Source organism: Oncorhynchus mykiss, chromosome 17, assembly GCF_057628025.1.
Source record: "Oncorhynchus mykiss isolate SJ-2025 chromosome 17, ASM5762802v1, whole genome shotgun sequence".
Taxonomy (NCBI): domain Eukaryota; kingdom Metazoa; phylum Chordata; class Actinopteri; order Salmoniformes; family Salmonidae; genus Oncorhynchus; species Oncorhynchus mykiss.
In genome coordinates, this window is record NC_143038.1 from 56,415,662 (window position 1) to 56,442,685 (window position 27,024).

At 46.5% G+C, this 27,024-nt stretch overlaps 1 protein-coding gene across 1 annotated transcript in view; it reads right to left on the reverse strand.

Annotated features, from left to right (window-relative positions):
- Nucleotides 1-27,024, reverse strand: part of dnah1 (dynein, axonemal, heavy chain 1) — a 65,221-nt gene that overhangs the window by 22,472 nt on the left and 15,725 nt on the right. The window contains exons 26-56 of the mRNA XM_021569659.3: nucleotides 26,015-26,155; nucleotides 23,991-24,154; nucleotides 23,728-23,841; nucleotides 21,585-21,773; nucleotides 19,690-19,795; nucleotides 19,434-19,547; nucleotides 19,168-19,317; nucleotides 17,200-17,286; nucleotides 16,924-17,110; nucleotides 16,668-16,759; nucleotides 16,397-16,551; nucleotides 16,020-16,197; nucleotides 15,722-15,916; nucleotides 15,457-15,576; nucleotides 15,052-15,315; nucleotides 14,828-14,968; nucleotides 14,531-14,691; nucleotides 14,260-14,417; nucleotides 13,996-14,169; nucleotides 12,072-12,250; nucleotides 11,747-11,977; nucleotides 11,065-11,261; nucleotides 10,843-10,978; nucleotides 10,554-10,762; nucleotides 2,304-2,475; nucleotides 2,033-2,224; nucleotides 1,757-1,867; nucleotides 1,437-1,622; nucleotides 1,121-1,312; nucleotides 844-1,011; nucleotides 526-717 (exon numbers count right to left, since the gene is read on the reverse strand). Coding sequence (XP_021425334.3) covers nucleotides 526-717; nucleotides 844-1,011; nucleotides 1,121-1,312; nucleotides 1,437-1,622; nucleotides 1,757-1,867; nucleotides 2,033-2,224; nucleotides 2,304-2,475; nucleotides 10,554-10,762; nucleotides 10,843-10,978; nucleotides 11,065-11,261; nucleotides 11,747-11,977; nucleotides 12,072-12,250; nucleotides 13,996-14,169; nucleotides 14,260-14,417; nucleotides 14,531-14,691; nucleotides 14,828-14,968; nucleotides 15,052-15,315; nucleotides 15,457-15,576; nucleotides 15,722-15,916; nucleotides 16,020-16,197; nucleotides 16,397-16,551; nucleotides 16,668-16,759; nucleotides 16,924-17,110; nucleotides 17,200-17,286; nucleotides 19,168-19,317; nucleotides 19,434-19,547; nucleotides 19,690-19,795; nucleotides 21,585-21,773; nucleotides 23,728-23,841; nucleotides 23,991-24,154; nucleotides 26,015-26,155 — 5,055 coding nt within the window. The remainder of the gene's footprint in view (nucleotides 1-525; nucleotides 718-843; nucleotides 1,012-1,120; nucleotides 1,313-1,436; nucleotides 1,623-1,756; nucleotides 1,868-2,032; nucleotides 2,225-2,303; nucleotides 2,476-10,553; nucleotides 10,763-10,842; nucleotides 10,979-11,064; nucleotides 11,262-11,746; nucleotides 11,978-12,071; nucleotides 12,251-13,995; nucleotides 14,170-14,259; nucleotides 14,418-14,530; nucleotides 14,692-14,827; nucleotides 14,969-15,051; nucleotides 15,316-15,456; nucleotides 15,577-15,721; nucleotides 15,917-16,019; nucleotides 16,198-16,396; nucleotides 16,552-16,667; nucleotides 16,760-16,923; nucleotides 17,111-17,199; nucleotides 17,287-19,167; nucleotides 19,318-19,433; nucleotides 19,548-19,689; nucleotides 19,796-21,584; nucleotides 21,774-23,727; nucleotides 23,842-23,990; nucleotides 24,155-26,014; nucleotides 26,156-27,024) is intronic.

The window sequence follows — 27,024 nt, forward strand, 5'->3', positions numbered from 1 at the left end:
GAAAGAAATAAAAGCTGAAATAAATTATTCTCTCTACTATTATTCTGACATTTCACATTCTTAAAATAAAGTGGTGAACCTAACTGACCTAAAACAGGGAATTTTTACTCAGATTAAATGTCAGGAATTGTGAAAAACTGAGTTTAGATGTATTTGGCTAAGATGTATGTAAACTTCCAACTTCAACTGTATATTAATCAAGTTTAAATTACCCAAACTTACACAGATTACCAAAATGACCCGTTAATAACCCAGATTTTTTTTAAATCTGGTAATTTTTATAAATTCTTTGCAACCCTTTGTATGGTCTGGCCTCTATATCCTTTTAGATTTGTCCTGCACCTACCAAGCCAGCACAAATATGTGTGTTGTTATCAGGGAGCTTTCAGTCAATCAATCAATTAAATGTATTTATAAAACCGTTTTTACATCAGCAGATGTCACAAAGTGCTATACAGAAACCCAGTCTAAAACCGCAAACAGCAAGCAATGCAGAAGTTTTGTCCCCATCGCTCTCTCTCTGACCTTGTCTGCGCGGACCAGGCGGTTCTCACACAGCTGGCACTTGTTGTCCAGCTCGTCTCTCTTGGCCAGACAGTCATGGTACTTGGCCTGCAGCGTTGCGATGCCCTCTTCCACCTGTGCCAGCTTCTCATTGGCATCGTCCAGGATGAGCTGGGTCACAGCCAGGTCCTCCTGGGCCTCCTGCAGAGCTTTCTGCATGAGCACGCACACACAGGAATGAAAGATACACACATCAACACTCACACAAATAGTGCATATGCAGATGCAATAGTCTTGTTGTACAAGAGAGGGGAGCATTTAAAGCAAATATATTCATACTCTTTTAGGCTCCACACCCTTGGCCACAAAGTGGTACACGTGCATGGCTCGCACCCACTGGCAGATGGAGGTGCAGGCCTTGGACACCTTGGCAATGTTGGCTGGCTGGAACTCTTCATTATCAATGTAGGGTTGTACTAATTTGATCACGGAGTCTGGGATATTTTCCTACAGAGGAGATCGGTGCCAAAATGATTCCAGTCAAAAAGCTCCTTTTAAACTGAAAGAAAGTAAAAAGCTTTGTTTGGGATAACGTGTCCTCAGGACATTGACATACTTTGTCAAATTTGAAGAGGCCCTCTAGGAACTTCCCGGGGTCCTGCAGAAGGCTCTTGCCAGGCTCCCAGTAGTCGTCCACCTTGGTGCCTGGCTTCTCTCCGGCCACCTTCTTAGGCTTGATGGACCTCATGATGCAAACAGCCTCTATCACCAGTTTCACCCCATGGGGCGGGCGCTGCATGGCCCTCACCTGGAGAGACCCAGCCCCAGTCATACAGTACAACAGCCCTCATACAGTACAGAGCAATCTAGGAAAACAACAAGCAAAAAGTATAAGTACAACTATAAACCATTACAGGGCAAAATAATGTCACCTCAACAACGTCGTTCTTGTTGAGAGACTTGAGGCTGGTGAGGGCGGCATCTAGAGCTGGCAGCGCTTCATCCAGGTCTTTCTGGGCGTCTTCAGCGATGGCACCGGCCACACATGCTTTCTGTGAGGCTTTGGCTTCCTCTGCCTGCACCGCCGTACGGGTCTCCTCTGCAACCACAGTGTCTACCTGTCAACACACACACACACACACACACACACACACACACACAAAGATTAACATGCATAACACATGTGCTATATAAAGGATACAGCATATACAGGCATTTAAAGAGCCTGATGAGGCTCCCTGGTCTAATTTACCTTGATCTTCTCCATGGTGATCACTGTGTCCTTGGCAGCTTCCTCCAGCAGAGGCCTCATCATCTCCAGCTCCTCCTGCATCTTACTCACATCCTCTGCTGTCCTCAATAGCTATAGACACACACAGGCACACAGTAAAATCACACGGTTAAACGCAGACCCATATGAACACAGACACACATTTAAAGCATACAAAATACATTTGAAGCAAAAGACACAGAAGAGAAGATGACCTCTTAGATACAAAATTGTGGCATTGAGGGTCCCTCCTCTCACCTTGTCCAGGCCAGTCTTCATGCGCTGCCGGGCACTGTGCAGCTCCTGTTTCTTGCGGCCGATGAGAGAGGAGAAGATTGCGAGTAGCTCCAGATAGCTCTTGGGCGTGACATAGTTATATCTGGACAGCTCAGCCAGGTACTGCGCACATTTCCTGGCTACCATCTGGTGGATCTCCACACACATGATAATCTAGACAGGGACACAACAGTGGTGAGGGGAGGCTGGCAGGAGACAAGAACACAAACAAACACTCTCTGTTTCTCCTCACCAGGCCTTTCATTGCGGTGGGGCTGGCTTCCAGCTCTGGCAGCTCGTAGAGGAAGGAGGCAGCCACAGACTGGAGGGCCTCCTCTGGCCAGGCACTGAACCAGTCTATAGTGCAGCAGGTCACCAGAGACGGGAACTGTCTGAGCCGCGCACGGAACACCTCCCCTATAGGACTAGACATGGGGAGAGGAGGAAAAGAGGCAGGGAGGAGGGGCGTGGTGAGGAACGGAGAGGTGGAGAGAAGATAGGTGAGGACAGGAGAGTGAGGGAAGAGATGGAGGTGAGGTAAAAAAAAAAAAGAAGGTGGAGAGAGGTAAAGAGAAATTAGTAGAGGTTCAAGTCATTAGCTGATCTCTTTACTGTACCTTTCAGATGCTGTGAGTGAGCAGTTCAGTTCAAGTTTTATTGTCACATGCACAAGAACAGTGAAATGCTTACCTTGCAAGCTCTTCCCAACAGTGCAGTAGTATAACTAATACAAATATAACTATAAATAATAAAGAAAACATGACAAATATCAAATAAGAGAGGAAGCTATTGTCACGACTTCCACCGAAGGAGGCTCCCCTGTCTGTTCGGGCGGCGCTCGGTGGTCGTCGTCGCCGGTCTACTAGCTGCCACCGATCCCCTTTTCATTTTCTGTTTGTTATGTCTTATTGGTTGCACCGGTTTCTTGTTTGAGTTTTGGTTCAGAACTATTTAAGCCTGTTAGGCCCGCCTGCTTTTGTGCGGGCTTGTTCTCTGTTAGTCTAGGTTGGTTGCGTGTTATGTTCACTGACTGTTTGGTGCCCAAGTTCGGTTTCCCCCATTATCCTCTGCTCTCGACTCCGCACCCACCACTCCTGGCTGTGTGACAGAAGCCCGCAACATATCCATGGAGTCAGCAGGAGCAGCTGCACCCCTTCTCCCATCCATGGAGGAGCGTGTCCTCCATCATACGGCCATTCTCCACCGAATCGAGTCAGCAATCAAATGATGGAGAGAATGGACCAATTGGAGAGGAGTGGTCTCCCTACCTCACCCCCAGCCCCTCCTCCACCTACTCCTCCGGCGGTGTCCGGATCCAGTGCTCTTCGTCTGGCGCTCCCCAGGGAGTACGATGGAGCGGCGGCTCCACTCACCCAGAGCTCCCTGTTGGTCACATGTTTTTACAAATTTCTTTCTCTGAGTTTTCTCCCTCTCTCCAGCATAAGGCGATAGTCGATTCAGGCGCAGCTGGGAACTTTATGGATCGTGGACTCGCGTTGAGGCTAGGCATTCCGCTGGTGCCGCTAGATCAACCCTTCCCCGTGCACTCCTTAGATAGCCGGCCATTTGGGTCAGGGCTGGTCAGGGAGGCCATGGTTCCACTGGACATGGTAACGCAGGGGGATCATAAGGAGCGGATTAGTCTCTTCCTTATTGATTCACCTGCGTTTCCAGTGGTGCTGGGGATTCCCTGGCTGGCTAATCCCAATCCTGAGATTTCATGGAAACAGGGGGCTCTCCAAGGGTGGTCAGAGGAGTGTTCTAGTAGGTGCAGAGGAGTTTCCATCGGTGCGACGACGGTGGAGAGTCCAGACCAGGTTTCCATTGTGCGCATTCCCTCTGAATATGCCGATTTGGCTATCATTTTCTGTAAAAATAATTACCACCTCATCAACGAGTGGATTGCGCGATAAACCTCCTGGTAAACGCTGCACTTCCCAGGAGTCACGTGTACCCGTTGTCCCAGGAGGAGACAGTGGCTATGGAGACATATGTCACTGAATCTCTGGGACAGGGGTACATTCGGCCCTTCATGTCACCTGTCTCCTCAAGTTACTTTTTTGTGAAGAAAAAGGAGGGAGGTTTGCGTCCGTGCATTGATTATAGATGTCTAAATTCCATCACAGTGGGGTTTAGTTACCCGCTACCTCTCATCGCCACGGCGGTGGAATCATTTCAAGGAGCGCGTTTTTTCACAAAACTGGACCTTAGGAGTGCGTATAATTAGGTTCGTATCCGGGAGGGAGATGAGTGGAAAACCGCATTTAGTACCACATCTGGCCATTATGTGTACCTCGTCACGATGTATGGGTTGAAAAAATGCTCCAGCCTTCTTTCAATCTTTCGTAGACGAGATTCTCAGAGACCTGCACGGGCAGGGTGTGGTGGTGTATACCGATGATATACTAATCTATTCTGCCACACGCGCCGCGCATGTGTCTCTGGTGCGTAAAGTACTTGGGCGACTGCTGGAGCATGACCTGTACGTCAAGGCTGAGAAATGTGTGTTCTCCAAACAAGTCGTTTCCTTCCTGGGTTATCACATTTCCATCTCTGGAGTGGTGATGGAGTGTGACCGCGTTGCAGCCGTGCGTAATTGGCTGACTCCGACCACAGTAAAGGAGGTGCAGCTGTTTTTAGGGTTTGCCAATTACTACTGGAGGTTTATCCGGGGTTTTGGTCAGGTGGCTGCTCCCATTACCTCACTGCTGAAAGGGGGGCCGGCGCGTTTGCGGTGGACAGCGGAGTCGGACAGAGCCTTCAGTCGTCTGAAGGAGCTGTTCACCGACGCTCCCGTGCTAGCTCATCCGGACCCCTCTTTGGCGTTCATAGTGGAGGTGGACGCGTCCGAGGCTGGGGTTAGAGCCGTGCTGTCCCAGCGCTAGAGCACGCCACCGAAGCATGACGTGGGGGACCGGGAGTTGTTAGCTGTGGTAAAAGCTCTGAAGGTGTGGAGACATTGGCTTGAGGGGGCCAAGCACCCTTTCCTCATCTGGACTGACCATCATAATCTGGAGTATATCCGGGCAGCGAGGAGATTGAATCCGCGTCAGGCAAGGTAGCCAATGTTTTTTTTTATACCAGATTTCGGTTCACGATCTCCTATAGGCCAGGTTCCCTTAATACTAAGGCCGACGCGCTGTCCCGTCTCTATGACACAGAGGAGCGGACCATCGATTGTACTCCCATCCTTCCAGATTCATGTCTGGTAGCACCGGTGGTATGGGAGGTGGACGCGGAAATCGAGCGGGCGTTACGGTTGGAACCTGCAACTCCTCAGTGTCCAGCGGGTGTTCAGAATGTGCCGCTTGGTGTTCGTGATCGTTTGATTCGATGGGCCCATACGCTACCCTCTTCGGGTCATCCTGGTATTGAGAGGACAGTGCGGGGTCTTAGGGGGAGGTACTGGTGGCCCACTTTAGCCAAGGACGTGAGGTTTTATGTCTCCTCCTGCTCGGTGTGCGCTCAGAGCAAGGCTCCTAGACACCTACAGCCCCTCCCCGTTCCACAACGGCCGTGGCCGCATTTGTCGGTGGATTTTCTCACCGACCTTCCCCCGTCTCAGGGGAACACCACAATCCTGGTTGTTGTGGATCGGTTTTCTAAGTCCTGCCGTCTCATCCCGTTGCCCTGTCTCCATACGGCCCTACAGACTGTTTACCCACGTCTTCTGTGGGGTCTCCTGGGGGTCTCGATCAGCCTGACCTCGGGTTTTCACCCCGAGAGTAATGGGCAGGTGGAGAGAGTGAACCAGGATGTGGGTAGGTTTCTGACCGGCCAGGTGAATGGGCGAGGTACGTCCCATGGGTGGAGGTGGCTCAGAATTCACTCCGCACTCCTCCACTAACGTCACCTTTCCAGTGCATGTTGGGCTACCAACCGGTCCTGGCACCATGGCATCAGAGCCAGAACGAAGCTCCTGCGGTGGAGGAGTGGGTGCAGCGCTCGAAGGAGACTTGGAGAGCAGTCCAGGAATCACTTAAACAAGCTGGTGGACGGCAGAAGAGGAGCGCTGACATTTACCGCAGTGAGGCCCCCGTGTTCGCACCGGGGGACCGGGTCTGGCTCTCGGCCTGAAACCTGCCCCTCCGCCTGCCCTGCCGGAAGCTGGGGCCGCAGTGTGTGAGGGCCATTTAAAGTCCTGAGGAGGATAAACAAGGTGTGTTATAGGTTACAGCTTCCTTCGTACTATCGTATTAACCCCTCGTTTCATGTGTCTCTCCTCAGGCCGGTGGTAGCTGGTCCCCTGCAGGAAGGTGAGGTGCCGGAGGTCCCTCCGCCCCCTCTGGACATCGAGGGGTCCCCGGCGTACACTGTACGTTCCATAATGGACTCTAGACGCCGGGTGAGGGTCCTACAGTACCTTGTGGACTGGGAGGGGTATGGTCGAGAGGAGAGGTGCTGGGTACCGTTGGAGGACATCTTGGCTCCATCACTACTGAGGGAGATCCACCCCCTCCATCCGGATCGCCCTGCGCCTCCCCCTCTGGGTCGTCCTCGAGGCCGGCGGCGGCGCACTGCAGGAGCCGCGCGTCGAGGGGGGGGTATTGTCATGTCATGGCTCCCCTGCCTGTTCGGGCGGCCCTCGGCGGTCGTCGTCGCTGGTCTACTAGCTGCCACCGATCCCCTTTTCCTTTTCTGTTTGTTATGTCTTATTGGTTGCACCCGTTTCTTGTTTGAGTTTTGGTTCAGGACTATTTAAGCCTGTTAGGCCCGCCTGCTTTTGTGCGGGCTTGTTCTCTGTTAGTCTAGGTTGGTTGTGTGTTATGTTCACTGACTGTTGGTGCCCAGTTTTGGGTTGGACATATTTGTTTATGCCTGTTGTTTTTGGCGTTACTTTTGGATACCATAATAAAGTTTGGTTTCCGTCTTTTCCTTCACTCTGCTCTCTGCGCTTGACTCCGCACCCACCACTCCTGGCTGTGTGACAGCTATTCACAGGGTCAGTGCAAGTACCAAAATGTACAATGTGCAGGGATACTGGAGAATATGAAGTAGATATGTACAGTAACAGTCAAAAGTTTGGACTACTCATCGACGGGTTCGTCTTTATTTTTTACTATTTTCTACATTGTAGAATAATAGTGAAGACATCAAAATTATGAAATAACACGTTATTTCATGTTGTAACCAAAAAACTCTTAAATCAAAATATATATTATATTTGAGATTCTTCAAAGTAGCCACCCTTTGCCTTGATGACAGCTTTGCACTCTCTTGGCAGTCTCTCAACCAGCTTCACCTGGAATTATTTTTCAACAGTCTTGAAGGAGTTCCCACATATGCTGCTTGTTGGCTGCTTTTCCTTCACTCTGCGGTCCAACTCATCCCAAACCATTTGAATTGGTTTGATGTTGGGTGATTGTTGGGTGACTGTAGAGGCCAGGTCATCTGATGCAGCACTCCGTCACTCTTCTTCTTGGTCAAATATCCCTTACACAGCCTGGAGGTGTGTTGGGTCATTGTCCTGTTGAAAAACAAATGATAGTCCCACTAAGCTCAAACCAGCTGGAATGGCGTATCGCTGCAGAATGCTGTGGTAGCCATGCTGATTAAGTGTGCCTTGAATTGCCTCCCGGGTGGCGCAGTGGTTAAGGGCGCTGTACTGCAGCGCCAGCTGTGCCATCAGAGACTCTGGGTTCGCGCCCAGGCTCTGTTGTAACCAAGCCGCGACCGGGAGGTCCATGGGGTGACGCACAATTGGCCTAGCGTCGTCCGGGTTAGGGAGGGCTTGGTCGGTAGGGATGTCCTTGTCTCATCGCGCACCAGTGACTCCTGTGGCGGGCCGGGGCGCAGTGCGTGATAACGGTTGCCAGGTGCACAGTGTTTCCTCCAACACATTGGTGCGGCTGGCTCCCGGGTTGGATGCTCGCTGTGTTAAGAAGCAGGTTGGGTTGTGTATCGGAGGACGTCCTCCTCCATGCTTCACGGTGGGAACCACACATGCAGAGATTATGCGTTCACCTACCAAAAATCTCAAATTTAGACTCATCAGACCAAAGGACATATTTACACCGGTCTAATGTTTATTGCTTGTCTTTCTTGGCCAATAAAGTGTTGTGTTCTTATTGGTGTCCTTTAGTAGTGGTTTCTTTGCAGCAATTCGACCATGAAGGCCTGTTTCACACAGTCTCCTCTGAACAGTTGATGCTGAGATGTATGTGTCTGTTACTTAAACTCTGTGAAGCATTTATTTGGGCTACAATTTCTGAGGCTGGTAACTCTAATGAACTTATCCTTTGCAGCAGAGGTAACTCGGGGTCTTTATTTCATGTGTCGGTCCTCATGAGAGCTAGTTTCATAATTTTATGGCTGCACTTGAAGAAACTTTCAAAGTTCTTGGAATTTTCCGTATTGACTGACCTTCATGTCTTAAAGTAATAATGGACTGTCGTTTCTCTTTGCATATTTGAGCAGTTCTTGTGTACCACCCTTACCCTGTCACAACACAACTGATTGGCTCAAACGCATAAAGTGACTACCTCATGAACCTGGTTGAGAGAATGCCAAGAGTGTGCAAAGCTTTCATCAAGGTAAAGGGTGGCTACTTTGAAGAATCTCAAATATAAAATATATTTTTATTTGTTTAACACTTTTTTGGTTACTACATGATTCCATATGTGTTATTTCATAGTTTTTAATGTCTTCACTATTACTGTACAAAGTAGAAAAGACTAAAAATAAAGAAAAACCCTGGACTGAGTAGGTGTGTCCAAACTTTTGACTGGTACTGTGCATGAAGGCAGGGATTAGGAGAAAGTGACCGGTAGAAGGATTAATAATAGTAAACAGTATGGCAGCAGCAAAAGCAGTGGGTGGGTGTGTGCATGGTGGTGTGTGTGACGGAGTATGTGTGCAATAGTGACAGTGTAGGCGTGATAGGCAGATATACAGTGCATTCGGAAAGTATTCAGACCCTTTGACTTTTTCCACATTTTGTTACGTTACAGCCTTATTCTAAAATTGATAAAATAAAATACAATTCCACATCAATCTGCACACAATACCCCATAATGACAAAGCATAAACAGGTTTTTAGACATTTTTGCAAATGTTTTAAAAATAAAAAAAGTAAATACCTTATTTACATAAATATTTAGACCCTTTGCTATGAGACTCAAAATTGAGCTCAGGTGCATCTTGTTTCCATTAATCATTCTTGAGATGTTTCTACAACTTAATTGGAGTCCACCTGTGGTAAATTCAATTGATTGGACATGATTTGGAAAGGCACATACTTGTCTATATAAGGTCCCACAGTTGACAGAGCATGTCAGAGCACAAACCAAGCCATGAGGTTGAAGGAATTGTCAGTAGAACTCCGAGACAGGATTGTGTCGAGGAACAGATCTGGGGAAGGGTACCAAAGCATTACTGCAGCATTGATGGTCCCAAGAACACAGTGGTCTCCATCATTCTTAAACGGAAGAAGTTTGGAACCACCAAGACTGAGCAATCGGTGGAGAAGGGCCTTGGTCAGGGAGGTGACCAAGAACCCGATGGTCACTCTGACAGAGCTCCAGAGTTCCTCTGTGGAGATGGGATAACCTTCCAGAAAGATAACCATCTCTGCAGCACTCCATCAATCAGACCTCATGGTAAAGTGGCCAGATGGATGCCACTCCTCAGTAGTAGGCACGACAGCCCGCTTGCAGTTTGCCAAGAGACACCTAAAGGACGCTGACCATGCGAAACAAGATTCTCTGATCTGATGAAACCAAGATGGAAATCTTTGGCCTGAATGCCAAACGTCACGTCTGGAAGAAACCTGGCCACATCCGTACGGTGAAGCACGGTGGTGGCAACATCATGCTGTGGGGATGTTTTTCAGCGGCAGGGACTGGGAGACTGGTCAGGATCAAGGAAATGATGAACGAAGCAAAGAACAGAGAGATCCTCGATAGAAATCTGCTCCAGAGCGCACAGGACCTCAGACTGGGGCAAAGGTTCACCTTCCCACAGGACAATAACCCTAAGCACACAGCCACAACAACGCAGGAGTGGCTTCAGGACAAGTCTATGAATGTCCTCGAGTGGCCAGTGTCCGTACTTGAACCCAATCGAACATCTCTGGAGAAACATGAAAATAGCTGTGCAGCGGCACTCCCCATCCAACCTGACAGAGCTTGAGAGGATCTGCAGACAAGAATGGGAAAAACTCCCCAAATACAGGTGTGCCTAGCTTGTAGCGTTATTCCTAAGAAGACTCAAGGCTGTAATCGCTGCCAAAGGTGCTTCAACAATGTACTGAGTAAAGGGTTTGAATACTTATGTAAATGTGATATTTTGTTTTTCTATTTGTAAGAAATGAGAAAAATGTCCATTTTTTTGGGGGGGGGGGGGTTGTCATTACATGGTATTGTGTGTAGATTGATGAGGAAAAAATGAAATCTAATTCATTTTAGAATAAGGCTGTAATGTAACAAAATGTGGAAAAAATCAACGGGTCTGAACACTTTCCGAATGCACTGTACATGTATGGATACAGTGCCATGAGTCTGACCTCATGCAGAGCACGGTGTGGATGTTACTGCGGACTCTTTTTATGTAGGCAGTCATGAGGTTGGCTTTGGTGGGCTGCTGGCCTAGGTCCTGCACCACAGGCTTCATAGCGGTCAGGATGCGCTCCTGCTCGTCCACCGCATAGAGGTTGGGCACGTCACCAGAGTTCAGGATGTTATTCACATCCTCCAAGAACGACTCGCTCTTGATCTGAGGTAAAACACACAGGGTTAGAGGGCATGTCGATAAGTGGGTATGTGTAAGTGCTGACACTGTGAAAAAGTACTCACCTGTGTGTCTACAAACAGAAAGGTGATCTGTACATTCTGCAGGCCAGCCTTCAGCATGATGCTCTTGAGGTCTTCCCTCCACTCTGTGTGGCCGTAGTTCTTAGCGAGCTCAATCTGGAAACACTCATAGTCTGACCTGAGGTATAAATCAACATATTAACACCATATTATCACAGTAACATTCTTTCAGATGTTTAATAAAATAGAAGGTATGAGCCTCACATGTGCGTGGCCAGCTTGGTGAGTGACTGGCGCCCGCTGCCCCCGACCCCCAGGAGGAGGGCGTTTCCCAGGGGCTGGCGCAGGATGCGGCTGATGCGGCACACATGCTGGATGGCATCCATGAAGAGAACCAGCTTCATCTTGGTGGTGCTGATCTGGTTGTAGTCATCCATGTACTCCTCCATGACTCTGGCCAGCTGTGGGAGTCACAATACAGTATTGGGATGAAAAACACCCATAAATCTCATCACTACCCTAGTAGTGTCACAAAACGTTTTTATGGAAGTCTTTTAAAGGGTAATACCACCACTTTTCAACCTCATATTCATCATCTCCCATACCAAACCAGTGTCTACATATGTGAAAACAGCGTGATTCTATGATCTGTGGTTAAAAAGATAAGAAAGGTCCTAAAAAAAAGTGATTTTCAAAAAGTGCAACGAGTTTCTAGTATTTTCTTGCTCCCCACGTCACAGCAAATCTCATAGTGTTTGACAAACACTGTTTTTAAAATTCTTTAACTTTTGATGAAGCCATCGGGTAGAACTTTGTAACTTTATATTTTTGTAGAAATGTGCTGTTTTCACATACTGTATGTTTGCACTGGCATTGTTCTGAAGATGATGAAAACAAGGTTGAAAAGTGGTGGAGTTGCCCTTTAAGTTTAGCAGTGAAGTCTCACCTTCTCCCTGTCCTCAATGAGCTGGTAGGCTTTGTTGTCAGCTCCGGGGATCATGAAGTCTCCAAACAGGACCGGCTGGCAGGGCACAGCATCCTCAAAGCTGCAGCCAAACTCCTCAATGCGGGCCTGTAGGAGCTTATCAAACCAGTCCCGGTCCTCAGCACTCACCAGCCGGTCCTGGAACACCCGGCAGCTTTCATGGTACCACAACTGCAGCAAGTGCATCTTGTCCTGAGAATCAAAACAAGCAGCACATCCTCCGTTTGAAGAGCCTTTCAGGGTTTCTATACTGTATGATCTCCTGTTTGAGCCGTCAGTCATTTACCTCTATCTTGGTAGCCTCTGCCATCAGGATGCCCTGGAAGACCTTGGAAAGGTCCCTAAGGTTGAATGTGTAGTGGGATTTGGCTGGTGTGGGAAGGAGCTGGGAAGTGATGGTGGCGTAGACACGGATAGTGGCGTCCACCAGAGGCCCGTTCAGAGGCTGGATCTCTGGAACAGGTCCTGAGGGAAAAGAGGGGTAAGGGAGACGGGTTGGATATAAAATTAGCAAAGACATATGGAGAACTTTACCTTTGTGTGAGTAAAAGACCAGTAACAATTTAATAGTTTAGAATTTCATCAACATCTACTCGTATTAATAATCTACATAAATTACTAAACTCAGCAAAAAAAGAAACGTCCTCTCACTGTCAACTGCGTTTATTTCCAGTAAACTTAACGTGTAAATATTTGTATGAGCATAACATGATTCATCAACTGAGACATAAACTGAAACAGTTCCACAGACTAGTGACTAACAGAAATTGAATAATGTGTCCATGAGCACCTGCAAGTTCCCGGACATTTCTGGAGGGAATGGCCCTAGCCCTCACCCTCGATTCTAACAGGTCTCAGACGTGATCAATGGGATTGAGAGCCGGGCTCTTTGCTGGCCATGGCAGAACACTGACATTCCTGTCTTGCAGGAAATCACGCACAGAACGAGCAGTATGGTTGGTGGCATTGTCATGCTGGAGGATCATGTCAGGATGAGCCTGCAGGAAGGGTACCACATGAGGGAGTAGGATGTCTTTCCTGTAACGCACAACATTGAGATTGCCTGCAATGACAACATGCTCAGTCCGATGATGCTGTGATACACCGCCCCAGACCATGACGGACCCTCCACCTCCAAATCGACCCCGCTCCAGAGTACAGGCCTCGGTGTAAAGCTCATTCCTTCGACGATAAAGGCGAATCCAACCATCACCCCTGGTGAGACAAAACTGCGACTCGTCAGTGAAGAGCACTTTTTGCCAGTCCTGTCTGGTCCAGAGACGGTGGGTTTGTGCCCATAGGCGACGTTTACCGCCTATTGCGGACAGTCTGAGCACTGATGGAGGGATTGTGCGTTCCTGGTGTAACTCGGGCAATTGTCATCCTGTACCTGCCATCCTGTACCTGTCCCGCAGGTGTGATGTACAGATGTACCGATCCTGTGCAGGTGTTGTTACACGTGGTCTGCCACTGCGAGGACGATCAGCTGTCCGTCCTGTCTCCATGTAGTGCTGTCTTAGGCGTCTCACAGACATTGTGACATTGCCCTGGCCACAGACATTGCTATTTATTGACCTGGCCACATCTGCATTCCTCATGCCTCCTTGCAGCATGTCTAAGACACGTTCATGCAGATGAGCAGGGACCTTGGGCATCTTTCTTTTGGTGTTTTTCAGAGTCAGTAGAAAGGTCTCTTTAGAGTCATATGTTTTCATAACTGTGACCTTAATTGCCTACTGTCTGTAAGCTGTTAGTGTCTTAACGACCGTTCCACAGGTGCATGTTTATTCATTGTTTATGGTTCTTTGAATAAGCATGGGAAACAGTGTTTAAAGTCTTTACAATGAAGATCTGTGAAGTTATTTGGATTTTTACTAATTATCTTTGAAAGACAGGGTCCTGAAAAGGGGACGTTTCTTTTTTGCTGAGTTTAAAATAATGATGCATGGTAACATATTTCTAGAGTGTCAGTCTTCTCTTTCTCTCTCTCCTTCTTCTGTCTCTCTGTCTCCCTCTCTGACTTACTCCCTGGTTCCTTTTTACTTATATTTCCATCTGTAAGAAAGCAACAAATATATTAGAAAGGATTGCAGCAACTTAACAAACCACCTCCTCAATGTGACTGGTGCCTCAACCATACCTAGCCACCCTCAACCCTTCACCAAAATGAACATCAGTTGGATACATTTTCGGCAGTCAGGCCGTCTCACCCATCCAGTTGCCCAGGATAGTAGAGAAGATCTTCTTCTTGCTGGCATCCTCCATCTCAGTGAAGGAGAGGAAGTTAAAGTGGCGTGTGAAACGCTGGGTTATGGGGTTCCTGCCCCCTCCTGGGGGTCCCATAGCGCACGCAAAGTTGATGTCTACCAGGTGTTTAAAAGTGCCTGCAGGACAAAGCAGAGTTCAATGTGGTGGCCTTCACAGAGCCATGGGAGCCAGATGTGCAGACTCAGCTTTGGAGGAAGGGTCTTCACCTATCTGCTTCCTGTCATACCAGCCTCCATGGTCCATCCACTGGCGGAGAAGCTCAATGGGGGGCTGGGCCCCGTAAGTCTCCAGAATGGGCATGTTCAGGTCATCAATGAAGAAGATAAAATACTTCCCCAGGGGAGGCCCAAACACACCCTTACGCCTGACAAATACATGCTTTGGTTAGAGAGGTCAGTATATAAAGGAATGAGAATGCCTTTAGACATTACAGCACAGATCATACAGTACAAAGAGAGATGTTGGTAAAAGGCTTACCTCTTGTCCAGTTTGCTATCAATATAATCCTGTGTCTGGTTGGCTGAAGTGCGAGCAGAGAACATAAGGAAGTGTGTAATGTACTCAGCAGGCATGTTCTTCAGCAGCTTGTCAGACATGGTCAGGGTCTTTCCTGTGCCGGTCGGTCCAATGCACAGCACCTGGTCAACACAGAGCCTCTGACTAAGAACAACTCTACTCACAGAAAGACTCCTCCATTACACTCACAAAAGCTTTCACCAGGAATGATACACTGATAATACACTATTTATGGGTGCCTTATTGGGCGGCACTTACAGGCTTCTTGTTAGACAGCAGCATATCCATCAGGAAGGAAATGCGGACTGTGTCTGGTGTGGGTACGATGATGTCAGAGTAGCTGGTCTCTGGCGTGATGACCACATTCTGGGCAGATTTCATCCAACTGACCCAGTGCACCTACACAATAGGATGTATGTCACTTGTATGGCCCTTTATGTTTCTAAAGGTATTTCCAGAATGTTTGCTTTTCAAATGCTCACCTTCCTCACTCTGTCCTCCTCCTCTTCGTCTCCCATGTTGCTGATTCCTGCATCATCAAGCTGGTAGTCATACACCAGGCCTTCCTCTGGAAAACACAACTCAACCTTCTCCTCTGCCATCTTGGTCCTGAGCCAAGCACTGAAGCGCTGGCAGCTGGGGGCGTCCCCTGTGGCTCCCACACTCCACACCAGAGAGAAGATGAACCAGGGCTCAATCAGCTCCTTTAACCGGTCAAGCTTCTCCTGCAGAAGAGGCCTCTCCCCCTGGCCAAACACACAGTACATGACAGACTAGTCATCAAGAGATGAACATCTCCATCACCTCAGCTGATGACTCATCCCTTTTGTCTCCTGATGGTGGGTATATTGTGTGGGTGTTTGTGGCATGGAGTGGTGTTCACTGACCTCTCGATGGATGAAGGGTTGGAAGAAACAGTCCAGCAGTTTGAGCAGACTGCATGTGAGGTTGCTGTCCATGGAGAAGATTACCTCTTTCACAGACTTCCTTACAAACGTGATGGAATCCTAGAGACACACAGACTCAATTTCCCCTGAGGCCCAACAGAACAAGGCCTGACACAGCCAGACACTCACAACAACTAACTTATGATACAGTTGTAAAGTGGAATAAACATTAGTAAAATGCCTGTTGAGCGGCCCTCTGTGTTACCTGGAGAAACCTGATGAAGAGGGAATTGAGCTGATCTGTGTAGGGCCTCAGGGGTTCGGGGACCGTCCTCAGCCAGCACTCAGTGAAGGGCATGAGGCCCAGGATGCTAGGCTCCAGGTACACCATCCCACAACGAGACACTGTGGCCGGGGACGCCACAGCCAGGTCCTGCACCTCAAACATCATCGTCTGCACCTGGAGGAGGATACACACATGTATTCTGAATGTGCATAACTGGTATGAGGTGTGGAACAAAATGAGAGGGAAAACTGACAGAAGAGATGTAAAGGTTTCTCACGTCTGTGAGCTTGATGATCTCTCCAGAGCTCAGGCAGAGTTTTTTATTGTCATCCAGCACAGTGTTCATGTTCTCGATCCACACAGCGTCCACTGGCCCATCAAACATATACCACTTCTTCTCCTCGTCCATGGAGGACGACCCCCCACGGATCAGAGAGGACAGGATACCATCCGACCTGAAGGGAGACACACAGAGGGAGAAGAGGCATGAGTGTGTGTGCATGGATGTGTGAGAGTGTTCAGGATATTCAATATGCTATCTACTGTATGTGTGTTTGTAATGTACCAGGTGTTTAAGTGTTTATGTACTGTATGTGCCCAAATCTACATATGGTATGCGATGGTCTGTTATGTGCACATGGAGCAATTACTCACCATTCATGTGTCAACAGGTCAAACTCCCCGTAGAGCTGTCCCATGGTAATGGACTTGGGGTTGAGGACATAGGTCTGTACAGCCTCATAAACACCACCACTCACAGAGACCTGGCCCTGCAGAGCCGTCATCGCTTTCCCTAGGATCTCATAACACTGACACACAATCCAAGCCAATGGCAATATATTACATTAATTTGTAATACCAGAATCATCTTCAAATACATATATCATGTGCTGCTGGTAAAGAGAGGTTTTTGGGGAATGCAGACCTTGGTTTTTCCGGAGCCGGACGGTCCCACCAACATCAGTCCATGCCTCACAACAGTAGTCTCATACAGCTGAATACACTTGGTGATGTATCCTGCATTTACACATGGGAAATTAAACCATGTTAAAAAATATATATTATTTCCCTCCCAATTTATACCTATATTCTAATCTCAATAGCACAGTATCACTAATAAGCAGATATAATGTAGGTTAGACAGTACAAAAACAAGCTGTGTGTCCCCATAGAGTACGAACCATCCACATCCTTGAGGTTCTTCTTGGCACACACATTGCGAATTGACTTCTCCAGGGTGCCATAGTCGATGGGCTCCTCCCGTATCTTGGGGAAGAGATCGGACACAATGCCGTTGAAAAGCTTGAGGTCATCTTGGAGGAACTTGGGGACGTTGACGTCTCGTATGGCCCGTAGACAGATCAGTTCCTGGAAGTTAGAGATGGGAGACAGGCCGATTACATCAGGTTATTGATAACCTGGTCAGTGTATTTAGGCATATAAAGTGTTGTTCTAACCTCATTCATATCTTGATTCTCCCTCTTCAAGTTTCCAGCAGCAGAGATCACGGTCTTCACAGCTCTCATACCAAAGTCATAGTGATCCTGCACAAATATACATCAGTCAAACTTTATTGTGGAGAAATTACAAGATTATGTTAATAATACTGTTATTGCAGCAAATGGTTGTTTTATGCAACAAAATAGGGTTCTTAAAACTGACGGTTTTAACTTTGAGTGAAGCAACTCATGTATTATGGATTGATTGGTGAATGGAGGGTGAAACTGATCCTAATCTATTTGACTTATATCCATTACCAAATTACATTTTTGATGACAATGATAATACTCTGGAACTATAGCAGGTATGGTGCTAATGGCACATAGAGACTATAGGAGTTGCCTTATAAGTAGTGGATTCGTGATGCTTGCCCTGGGTCATGTTCATTAGGCACTAATGGAATCCATTTCCCTTAAACCAGGAGTCACTACCTGGATTTATCCAACAAGATATGCAAGTTCTTTGTTTTTGGGGATGGAAATAGTTATTTCCCCTATGCTGACCAATGGGAGCATGCTCAGTATCAACAAGATGATTTGTTTCATACTGATGAAAAATGTACTCTGATTAGATTCTTAACAATATTTTAATGTTTATATCATTCCCAATGAAGGATAATTTTATGTTAAGTTAAAAGGCTCAATGAACCAACAGATGGTAATTTACGGTGGGTGTAGCTGGTGCATGGAAGTCAGGCGCAGGAGAGCAGAGATGAGTGAACACGAAGTACTTTACTGAGGCAAATAGTAAGACCAGAACGCAACAGCGTCACCATCACCAAATGCCCAAAACAAGTAAGACAGCACACAGTACCACAAACAAAGTACAAAGTACCAGCTGCCACAAAACACAGGTATACATAAAACCTGGCGCTAACCAGCTGGAAACGTGCCTCGACAATAAACAATACCCCACACAGACATGGAGGGAACAGAGGGCTAAATACACAGTAATTATGAGGAGACGTAAACCAGGTGTGCAGGTAAACAAGACAAAACAAATGGAAATGAAAGGTGGCGTGGCGATGGCTAGAAGACCGGTGACGTCGACCGCCGAACGCTGCCCGAACAAGGAGAGGGACCGACAGTAGTATACTAGTGCACGGACGTTTTTTTCCCCTATAAGTTTGGGTTGGGCCTTCTTTGTTTTCTACATGTGAATTAATGTTTTAAACCTTGTAATTTTCTATTAGGTTGAGAAAAATCTCAAAATGGGGGATTATCGTGGAGAAATTACATGATTATGTTAATAATATTGTTATTGCATCAAATGGTTGTTTTATGCAACAAAATAGGGTTCTTAGAACTCTATTGTGTCTGTGTGAACTGAGAGGAGCTTCTGAGATTTAACTCTAACAACTGATTTATGATGGTCTTGTCCTCTCTCGGAGCCCGCATTCCATAGAATGTGTTGGTGTTTATGTGCTGGGAGGTACCAGGGTGGAGATGGCTCCGGTATGGATAATGATGAGAGGAACTTTGTTTTGGGGGTCAGACCCTGGTTTCTACACAATGAGAACAGTCTTTATAGCAGATATAGTCTGCTGTAAATTATTAGTATCTTTCATACAAATCCTAACCTTGTGACCCATTCCATACATCTGTTGTTTGTCATGAACATTCAGGGCATGTACTTTGCTATAAAATGCTGTGGCTCAAATCCGCTCGTTGGGCTGTCAACGAATCACCTACGGGTGGGTCGTTGACCAGCTTCATTATTGCAATAATTTATTGATGTTATTAATACATTTTGAATAAAGTAATACCCTGATTGATGACTGACCTTGTCTCTACTCATTATTGATTATAATTTCCACGACAACTTTCACAAAGAAATACAGCACTGTATATAAAGCTTGACCCTCAATAAGGCATGATGCGGATATGGGTACTGGGGCAAAGATTCTATGTAGACTAGGGTACCACCTGGGAGCTGAGCTGCTCGGAGGACAGTTTGAAGGTGGTGGTGATCTTCTTGGAGAGGACTTTAGCATCGCTGAAGCCAAAGGAGTAGAGAGAGATCTCAGCGATCATAGCATAATCAGGGACCATCATAGCAACAGGACGGAACAGAGCCTTAAGACAAACAGATAGAAAAATAATGTGTTAGTCACACCTCAGTGCTTTGTTTTTACAATACCCTGCCAGGGATGTGAACTTTGAAATGTTTTTGGGCAATTTTATGTAGCTACCTTTAGGTTATCTGGTAGTTCAGTGCGGCCGGCGTAACCAGGGTTCATGGTGATGAAAACAGCACAAGACGCAACAAGAGGGATCTCTTGCCCCTCAAACACAAATCGCTCCGCCTGAGAGACACAAACACACACACAAACAAACGCACGCACAGACATACAAATCTGTAATATTTTCATGTGTGTATGCACTTTTGACTGTGTACATGTTGTCTATGACTGTGTTTGTGTATGGTTTGTGTATGTTTTTGTTCACCCTCTGATGCTGGGCCTTATTGATGGTGGCGATTTGTTGGGCCACCACTGACAGCACCTCCACATCAATGCGGTTAAACTCATCAAAACATGCCCAGGCTCCAGAACTACAGGAGATACAGTAGATCACAGTAGCCCCACAAAACAATTTAAATACATTCAACAGGATATACAATGCATTTGGAAATTATTCAGACCCCTTCCTTTTTCCCACATTTTGTTCCGTTAGTCTTATTCTAAAATGGATTGTATTTATTGTATTTTTTCTTCATCATTCTACACACAATAACCCATAATGACAAAGCATAAACAGGTTTTTAGACATTTTTGCAAATGTATTAAAAATAAAAAACAGAAACCTTATTTATATAAGTATTCAGACCCTTTGCTATGAGACTCGAAAGTGAGCTCAGCTGCATCCTGTGTCCATTGATCCATCCTTGAGATGTTTCTACAAATTGTTTGCAGTCCACCTGTGGTAAATTCAATTGATTGGACATGATTTCCACAGTTGACAGTGCATGTCAGAGCAAAAACCAAGCCATGAGGTCGAAGGAACTGTCCGTAGAGCTCAAAGACAGGATTGTGACGAGTCACAGATCTGGGGAAGGGTACCAAAACATTTCTACAGCATTGAAGGTTCCCAATAACACAGTGGCCTCCATCATTCAATTTGTTTTCTAAATTATAGTTTTTTTCTATTTTGTTATTTTTCATTTATTATTATTATTTTACCCCTTTTTCTCCCCAATTTGTAGTTAAAGTCTTGTCCCATCGCTGCATCTCCCGTACAGACTTGGGAGAACACGGATCTGTAGCGATGCCTCTAGCACTGCGATGCAGTGCCTTTGACCGCTGCGCCACTCGGCCTCCATCATTCTTAAATGAAAGAAGTTTGGAAACACCAAGACTCTTCCTACAGCTGGCCGCCCAGCCAAACTGTGCAATCAGGGGCCTTGGTCGGAGAGGTGAACAAGAACCCGATGGTCACTAACAGAGCTCCAGAGTTCCTCTGTGGAGATGGGATAACCTTCCAGAAAGATAACCATCTCTGCAGCACTCCATCAATCAGGCCTCATGGTAAAGTGGCCAGATGGATGCCACTCCTCAGTAGTAGGCACGACAGTCCGCTTGCAGTTTGCCAAGAGGCACCTAAAGGACTCTGACCATGAGAAACAAGATTCTCTGATCTGATGAAACCAAGATGGAAATCTTTGGCCTGAATGCCAAACGTCACGTCTGGAAGAAACATGTCCACATCCGTACGGTGAAGCACGGTGGTGGCAGCATCATGCTGTGGGGATGGTTTTCAGCGGCAGGGACTGGGAGACTGGTCAGGATCCAGGGAAAGATGAACGAAGCAAAGAACAGAGAGATCCTCGATAGAAATCTGCTCCAGAGTGCACAGGACCTAATAACCCTAAGCACACAGTGCATGAGTGGCTTCGGGACAAGTCTATGATTGTCCTTGAGTGGCCCAGACAGGGCCCGGACTTGAACCCAATCGAACATCTCTGGAGAAACGTGAAAATAGCTGTGAAGCTGCACTCCCCATCCAACCTGACAGAGCTTGAGAGGATATGCAGACAAGAATGGGAAAAAACTCCCCAAATACAGGTGCCAAGACGGTAGCGTTATACCCAAGAAGACTCAAGGCTGTAATCGCTGCCAAAGGTGCTTCAACAATGTAAAGGGTCTGAATATTTATGGAAATGTAATATTTCAGTGTTTTATTTTTAATAAATGTGCTAAAAATTGCTTTGTCATTATGGGGTCTTGTGTGTAGATTGATGAGGAAAAAATACAATTTAATTAATTTTAGAATAAGGCTTGTGTTCTTTTGTAGCACATACAATTTATATTTATACCAGTTTGGTGTTTTATATAAGGACTAACCTGGCCAGTCCCTTGAGGAACTTGCCCATGGCGATGAAGTCCAGCTGATCCGAGCAGTTGAAGACTACAGTCTGGATAGCCAGGGCTTTCCCCAAGTCTTTAGTGGTCTCTGTCTTCCCTGTTCCTGCTGGACCCGCAGGGGCCCCTCCGAACTTCAGGTGCAGTGCCCCTGTCAGGGTCAGGTAGCACCTGAGAGGGGGAGGGAGCAAGGGGTGAGACCATAGATTCACAAACCCTAAATCATTTATTCAACAGCCATGTGCAAGTATATCAGTCCCCAATGTTTTCATCAACTGGTTTTAGCTTGTTGTAGCCTGCCTGCTGCTAGCTTCACTGACAAACACTGGGATGGAATTTTATCTCCTGCTAGCTATAGATTTTGGGCACTGCACTTATAAACAGTGTGTTGCTTGTCACTTATTTACGATAGTTTAACAGCTTGCTGATAAGTTGTAGACATGTTCCCAGCAGCCAGTCTGTATTTCAGCATGTTTCCAAAGCACCAATTGCTATGTTGTAACATTGGGGGGGCAGATAAATGCACAGCTCAGCCTCAGACTCGATATTGTACAGACTCACGGCAGAGCACGTTCCTTGCTGCTTCATTAAAAATAATTCATTGAGATAAAATAATATTACTAAAATAGCAAGGTAACTAGCTAGTGTAACAGTATAACTTTAGACCGTCCCCTCGCCCATACCCGGGCGCGAACCAGAGAGCCTCTGCACACATCAACAGTCACCCACGAAGCATCGCTACCCATCGCTCCACAAAAGCCACGGCCCTTGCAGAGCAAGGGGAACCACTACTTCAAGGTCTCAGAGCAAGTGACGTCACCAATTGAAACGCTATTTAGCGCGCACAACCGCTGACTAGCTAGCCGTTTCACCTCCATTACACTCACCCCCTATTTGACCTCCTCCTTTTCCGCAGCAACCAGTGATCCGGGTCAACAGCATCAATGTAACAGTATAACTTTAGACCGTCCCCTCGCCCATACCCGGGTACGAACCAGGGACCCTCTGCACACATCAACAACAGTCACCCACGAAGCATCGCTACCCATCGCTCCACAAAAGCCACGGCCCTTGCAGAGCAAGGGGAACCACTATTTCAAGGTCCTCAGAGCTAGTGACGTCACCGATTGAAACGCTATTTAGCGCGCACCCCCGCTGACTAGCTAGCCATTTCACATCCGTTACACTAGCTTGTGTATAGAAGCATCAGTGCATTTTACAGTAACTAGCTAGCTTGCTTATAGAAGGAGAATTGCATTTAGTGTTGCACTAGCTGGTTGGTTAGCATCCCTTTCGTTCATATAAGTCAGTGACTGGCTCAGGCTCAGCTAGCAAGGTAATAATGGACAAGTTTTCATGTACATGATCAAACTTCAGAAATACACTGGACTACTTTGCTAGGTGTAAACCGCTAGACTAAGACATCCTCAAAATTAAACTTGAAAATTAATTAATTACAGATTTCTTGACGCAGTAGTGGGCGACGCAGTAGTGACTGTTGATGCTAGGTAACATGCTAAGATTCGTGGGAAGAAGTTGCTACCAAGGGCACAGTCGGCATAGGATGCCCACTAAATAAAGAGGCTTCCAAAAGGCGCCGTGGAGCCCTTGTTGACTCGATTGACTCGTGAACACATATATCGAGTGATCGAGTGCTTGAAGTGCTCAAAGTGGTCGGTTTGAGTGACATTCAGCTTTAGATAAACATCATTGTATCTATCCCATTACGGCGTCTGTGAGAGCATCGCCAGCGCCATTGAGGCCGTCTCCATTTTGAAGTAGTCCATTTCTACTTCAACTACTTCTATGTGTTGGCAAACAAACTGAAAAGGTGCACACTGCCACCTAGTGTGTGTTGTTTGAACACGTTTAAAGCCAAGGATGGCGATTTACTGCCAACTGCAGTTATGGAATGTTTCATCACAAGTATAATTCATTGGCTGATCCTTCCTGGTCATCTAAATGGAATTGACTACTTCAAAATGGGGAAAGTCCTCAATGGCGCTGCCTATGCTAAAACGGGCTTTTGGGCACTAGAGTCCTCAATCTATCTCTATGGGTGAGACATGCTTTCATAACAAGGGCGGGAGTCATTGAGACCCAATGGAGGGTAGCCAAAGCTTACCGGTCTGTGAGTGGGGTGATGACCAGGCGTCCTGAGTTGCCCAGGTACTCATATCCATAGAGGAACTCTGCGTTCACCGCCCGGATATACAGGTCATTTCGAGCCCAGTAATACCTAGAAACAAATATTAATTAAGGGGAATCTGGAATGTTCACAGATTTTTGCATGTCATCTGCACACAATGGTTCAACCCAAATCGTTAGCTCTCTAAGGCAGAAGTACATCATATGAGCAGCAGGTATATTTTGTTGGGCAGGTCAAACCTGAGCTGGCTGATCCACTCAAAGTCATTGATGCTGGAGACGCCCTCCTCTACCAGCTTGGCTGCCACGTCCTTGGCATGGACCTCTATGACGATGAGGGCAGACAGAACAGCTCTCTGCATCTTAGACAGGCGGCCCCTCACCAGCTGCACCAGGTCTCCCAGCTACACCATAACAAAGGGGAGGACACTGTCAGTCACATATTCTCTTTCACATTCTTCACAATGATATCATAGCCCATTGAAGCAATACTGATGGTCCCAGTTGGTTCAGTAGGTAGATCATGGCGCTTGCAACACCAGGGTTGTTGGTTTGATTCCCACAGAGAAAAAAGTATAAACATTTATGCACTCACTCTACTGTAAGTCCCTCTGGATAAGAGCGTCTACTAAATGACTAAAATGTCAAATGTTTTCCATGCACATCTGAACTTCAGCTACAAATTAGACAGGTTGGTTGTGTTACGGATACAAGTATCCTGTGTGTGTATCCAGTGTGTGTTTCTTTTCTCTCCTTCTCCCCAGAGAAGAGTTGTGTACAGGAGATGAGAATGTGTTGGACTACGTTAGTCGCTTTCGTGAGCGCCTACACCAAGCTTGTGCTCTCGCAAAGGAAGCTCTGTCTTCCTCACAGAGGAGCATGAAAAGACACTATGATAAAGAGGCTGTTTCTCGTCCACTACAGCCAGGTGACCAAGTACTGGTGTTATTACCTGTTCCAGGATCTTCACTGTCAGCTCCTTTCTCTGGTCCTTATTTAATTGAAAAGAAAATAAGTGAAACTGACTATGTGCTTCAAACTCCTGATAGACAACGCCAATCTCGTGTGTAAAAATGATTTTTGTATGTTTTGTAAGGTTGACTTTGTTGTTGTTCTTGTGGGTTATTCATTGAAATACTGTGGTCGCAATCCCTAAGGTTGCTCTTTTAAGGGTGGGAGTGTTACGGATACAAGTATCCTGTGTGTGTATCCAGTATGTGTTTCTTTTCTCTCCTTCTCCCCTCACAGGTGAAAATCATCACTCCCCAATCAGTCACCAATCATCAATCAGAAGACACACCTCCTCCTGTTTCCTACCCAATCACCGTTCCTTTCCCTTTGTTTAAAAACCCTGTCAGTTGTTTGCTGTGGAGCTCAATCTCTCTGTTTCACTCTCTCTTTGTGTATTGACCTCTCTTTTGTTTGAGCACCTCCATAGCACTTTCATCACCTGTGAGTATTGTTTTTGGTTATGGTGTTTGTTTGCTGGTGGGAAAAGGGCAAGACAAGTCGCCCATGGGCATACACTACCCACAGGTAAACTTTGTTAAATACACTAGTTAGAACTGGGCGGACCACCCACTGTATTTTTGGTTAGTTAGTTAGTTAGCTGTTGTTAAAGTAGGCTAGTCTAGCTTAGGGGTTAGGATTGTTTTTGAATAGTTATTGTTTCTTTCCTTGGGTCCAGCTCAGCCCCTTTTCCTGCTCCCCCCATTACTGTGTGTTTCACAAACCCTGAGTTTGACGGTATATTTCAGTTGTCGTGGTTATTTCGTTCTCACTTTTACTTTGTCACTATTATAAATTGCATGAGTTGTTACGGGTCTCATTACCACCCCCCCCCCCCCCCCCAGACTGTCGGGACAAAAGGGATTCGTAACAGTTGTTTAGCAACAACTGACTTGTGTGCAACTATGGGCCAAATAGATGAGGTTAGCTTAGATTGACAACATGTAAGCTATATTTCCTCTCCAATGTTTATTGAAAACATAAATACATTTGCACAATAAGCAATTGTTGTCTCTCAAATACATTGTTACAGTTGTTGGTTAGCTCGCTAGCACACTTTAGCAATAGTACTGACATGAAGTCAGACAAAACACTTAAACAAGACACTTACGATTCCCCACGTGGCAGTTTCTTGTCATTCTTGCTAGCAATCTGGCCATCCAAAATCACAAATACACATGGTTTTCGGAACGTTGTCAACTAACCCATCTATAGCCAAGGTCTAGCCAAGCTTTGGGAAAACTTAGGATACACACCTGTGTTTGTAGCTGGGGATAGAGTCGGTCAGTCAGGTCTCCCTGCTCCAGTGCATTTGACACCTCAGTGGTCCAGAAGGTCTGGCAGCCAGCGATCACCACCTGCCCAGGCCATGATAACACCCACTCTGTACGTGGTTGCTAAGGGGAAGGGACAGGAGGGCACACACACATCAGTTGTCAGTGCGTTTCACAAAGCTTGGGCACTATTTGGAAAATCCAAAAACCTTAGCCCAGTGTAACAGATGACAATACAGTAAGACAAAATCATGTTTGAACTGTGTAGTTTTCTGTCCACCGGTTGATATATTGGCAGTTGTGTGTGTGTGTGTTCATGGCTGCCAAGGGAAGTCAGGCTTCCCCTGAAAATGGACCAAGAAAAAAACGATCATATCCATGGATATATATATATACACAAAGAAATGTCAATTGAAAAACGGTAAAACAAAACTAAGTACAGCAAGTTTGCAGTCTTCAGCTTCAGTTTGAAGTGATTGTTTGATAGCTTCTCTGAACAACAGTGTCCTGACGAGTGAGCACATTTTCTACGCCAGGCAAAATTGCGCCTCATTAGCTCAATGTTCTGGCTGTAACATTATCCAAATAAATGTCACTAGAAAACAGCTTAAACAAATGCAAATAATTTGCTTTTATTCTGTCTGCACTTTAAGTTAGCCATAGTTGGCTAGATCGCAAGCAAGGGATAAGAACGCTGCTAACCAGTATGGCAATGGAACATTTAGAAGGTATGACTGGGTCGCGTCCATAGATACAGAACAAAAAGACTGAAAGACTGGTTCACGTCTAAGGCAACAGAACTAATACAACGAACGACCAGACAGCCTGGGTAGCAACCCTAGAAAGCCTAACACCCATGCCGATATATCCTCCAAACATCGCCTTTTTGGCCATTATCACTTAAGTATCTGACGCTGTCTGGCCTAAACATGTATGATATCATTGCCACCCACAGCATTGAATTCGATAGCAAGGGAAGCCAACAAGCATTT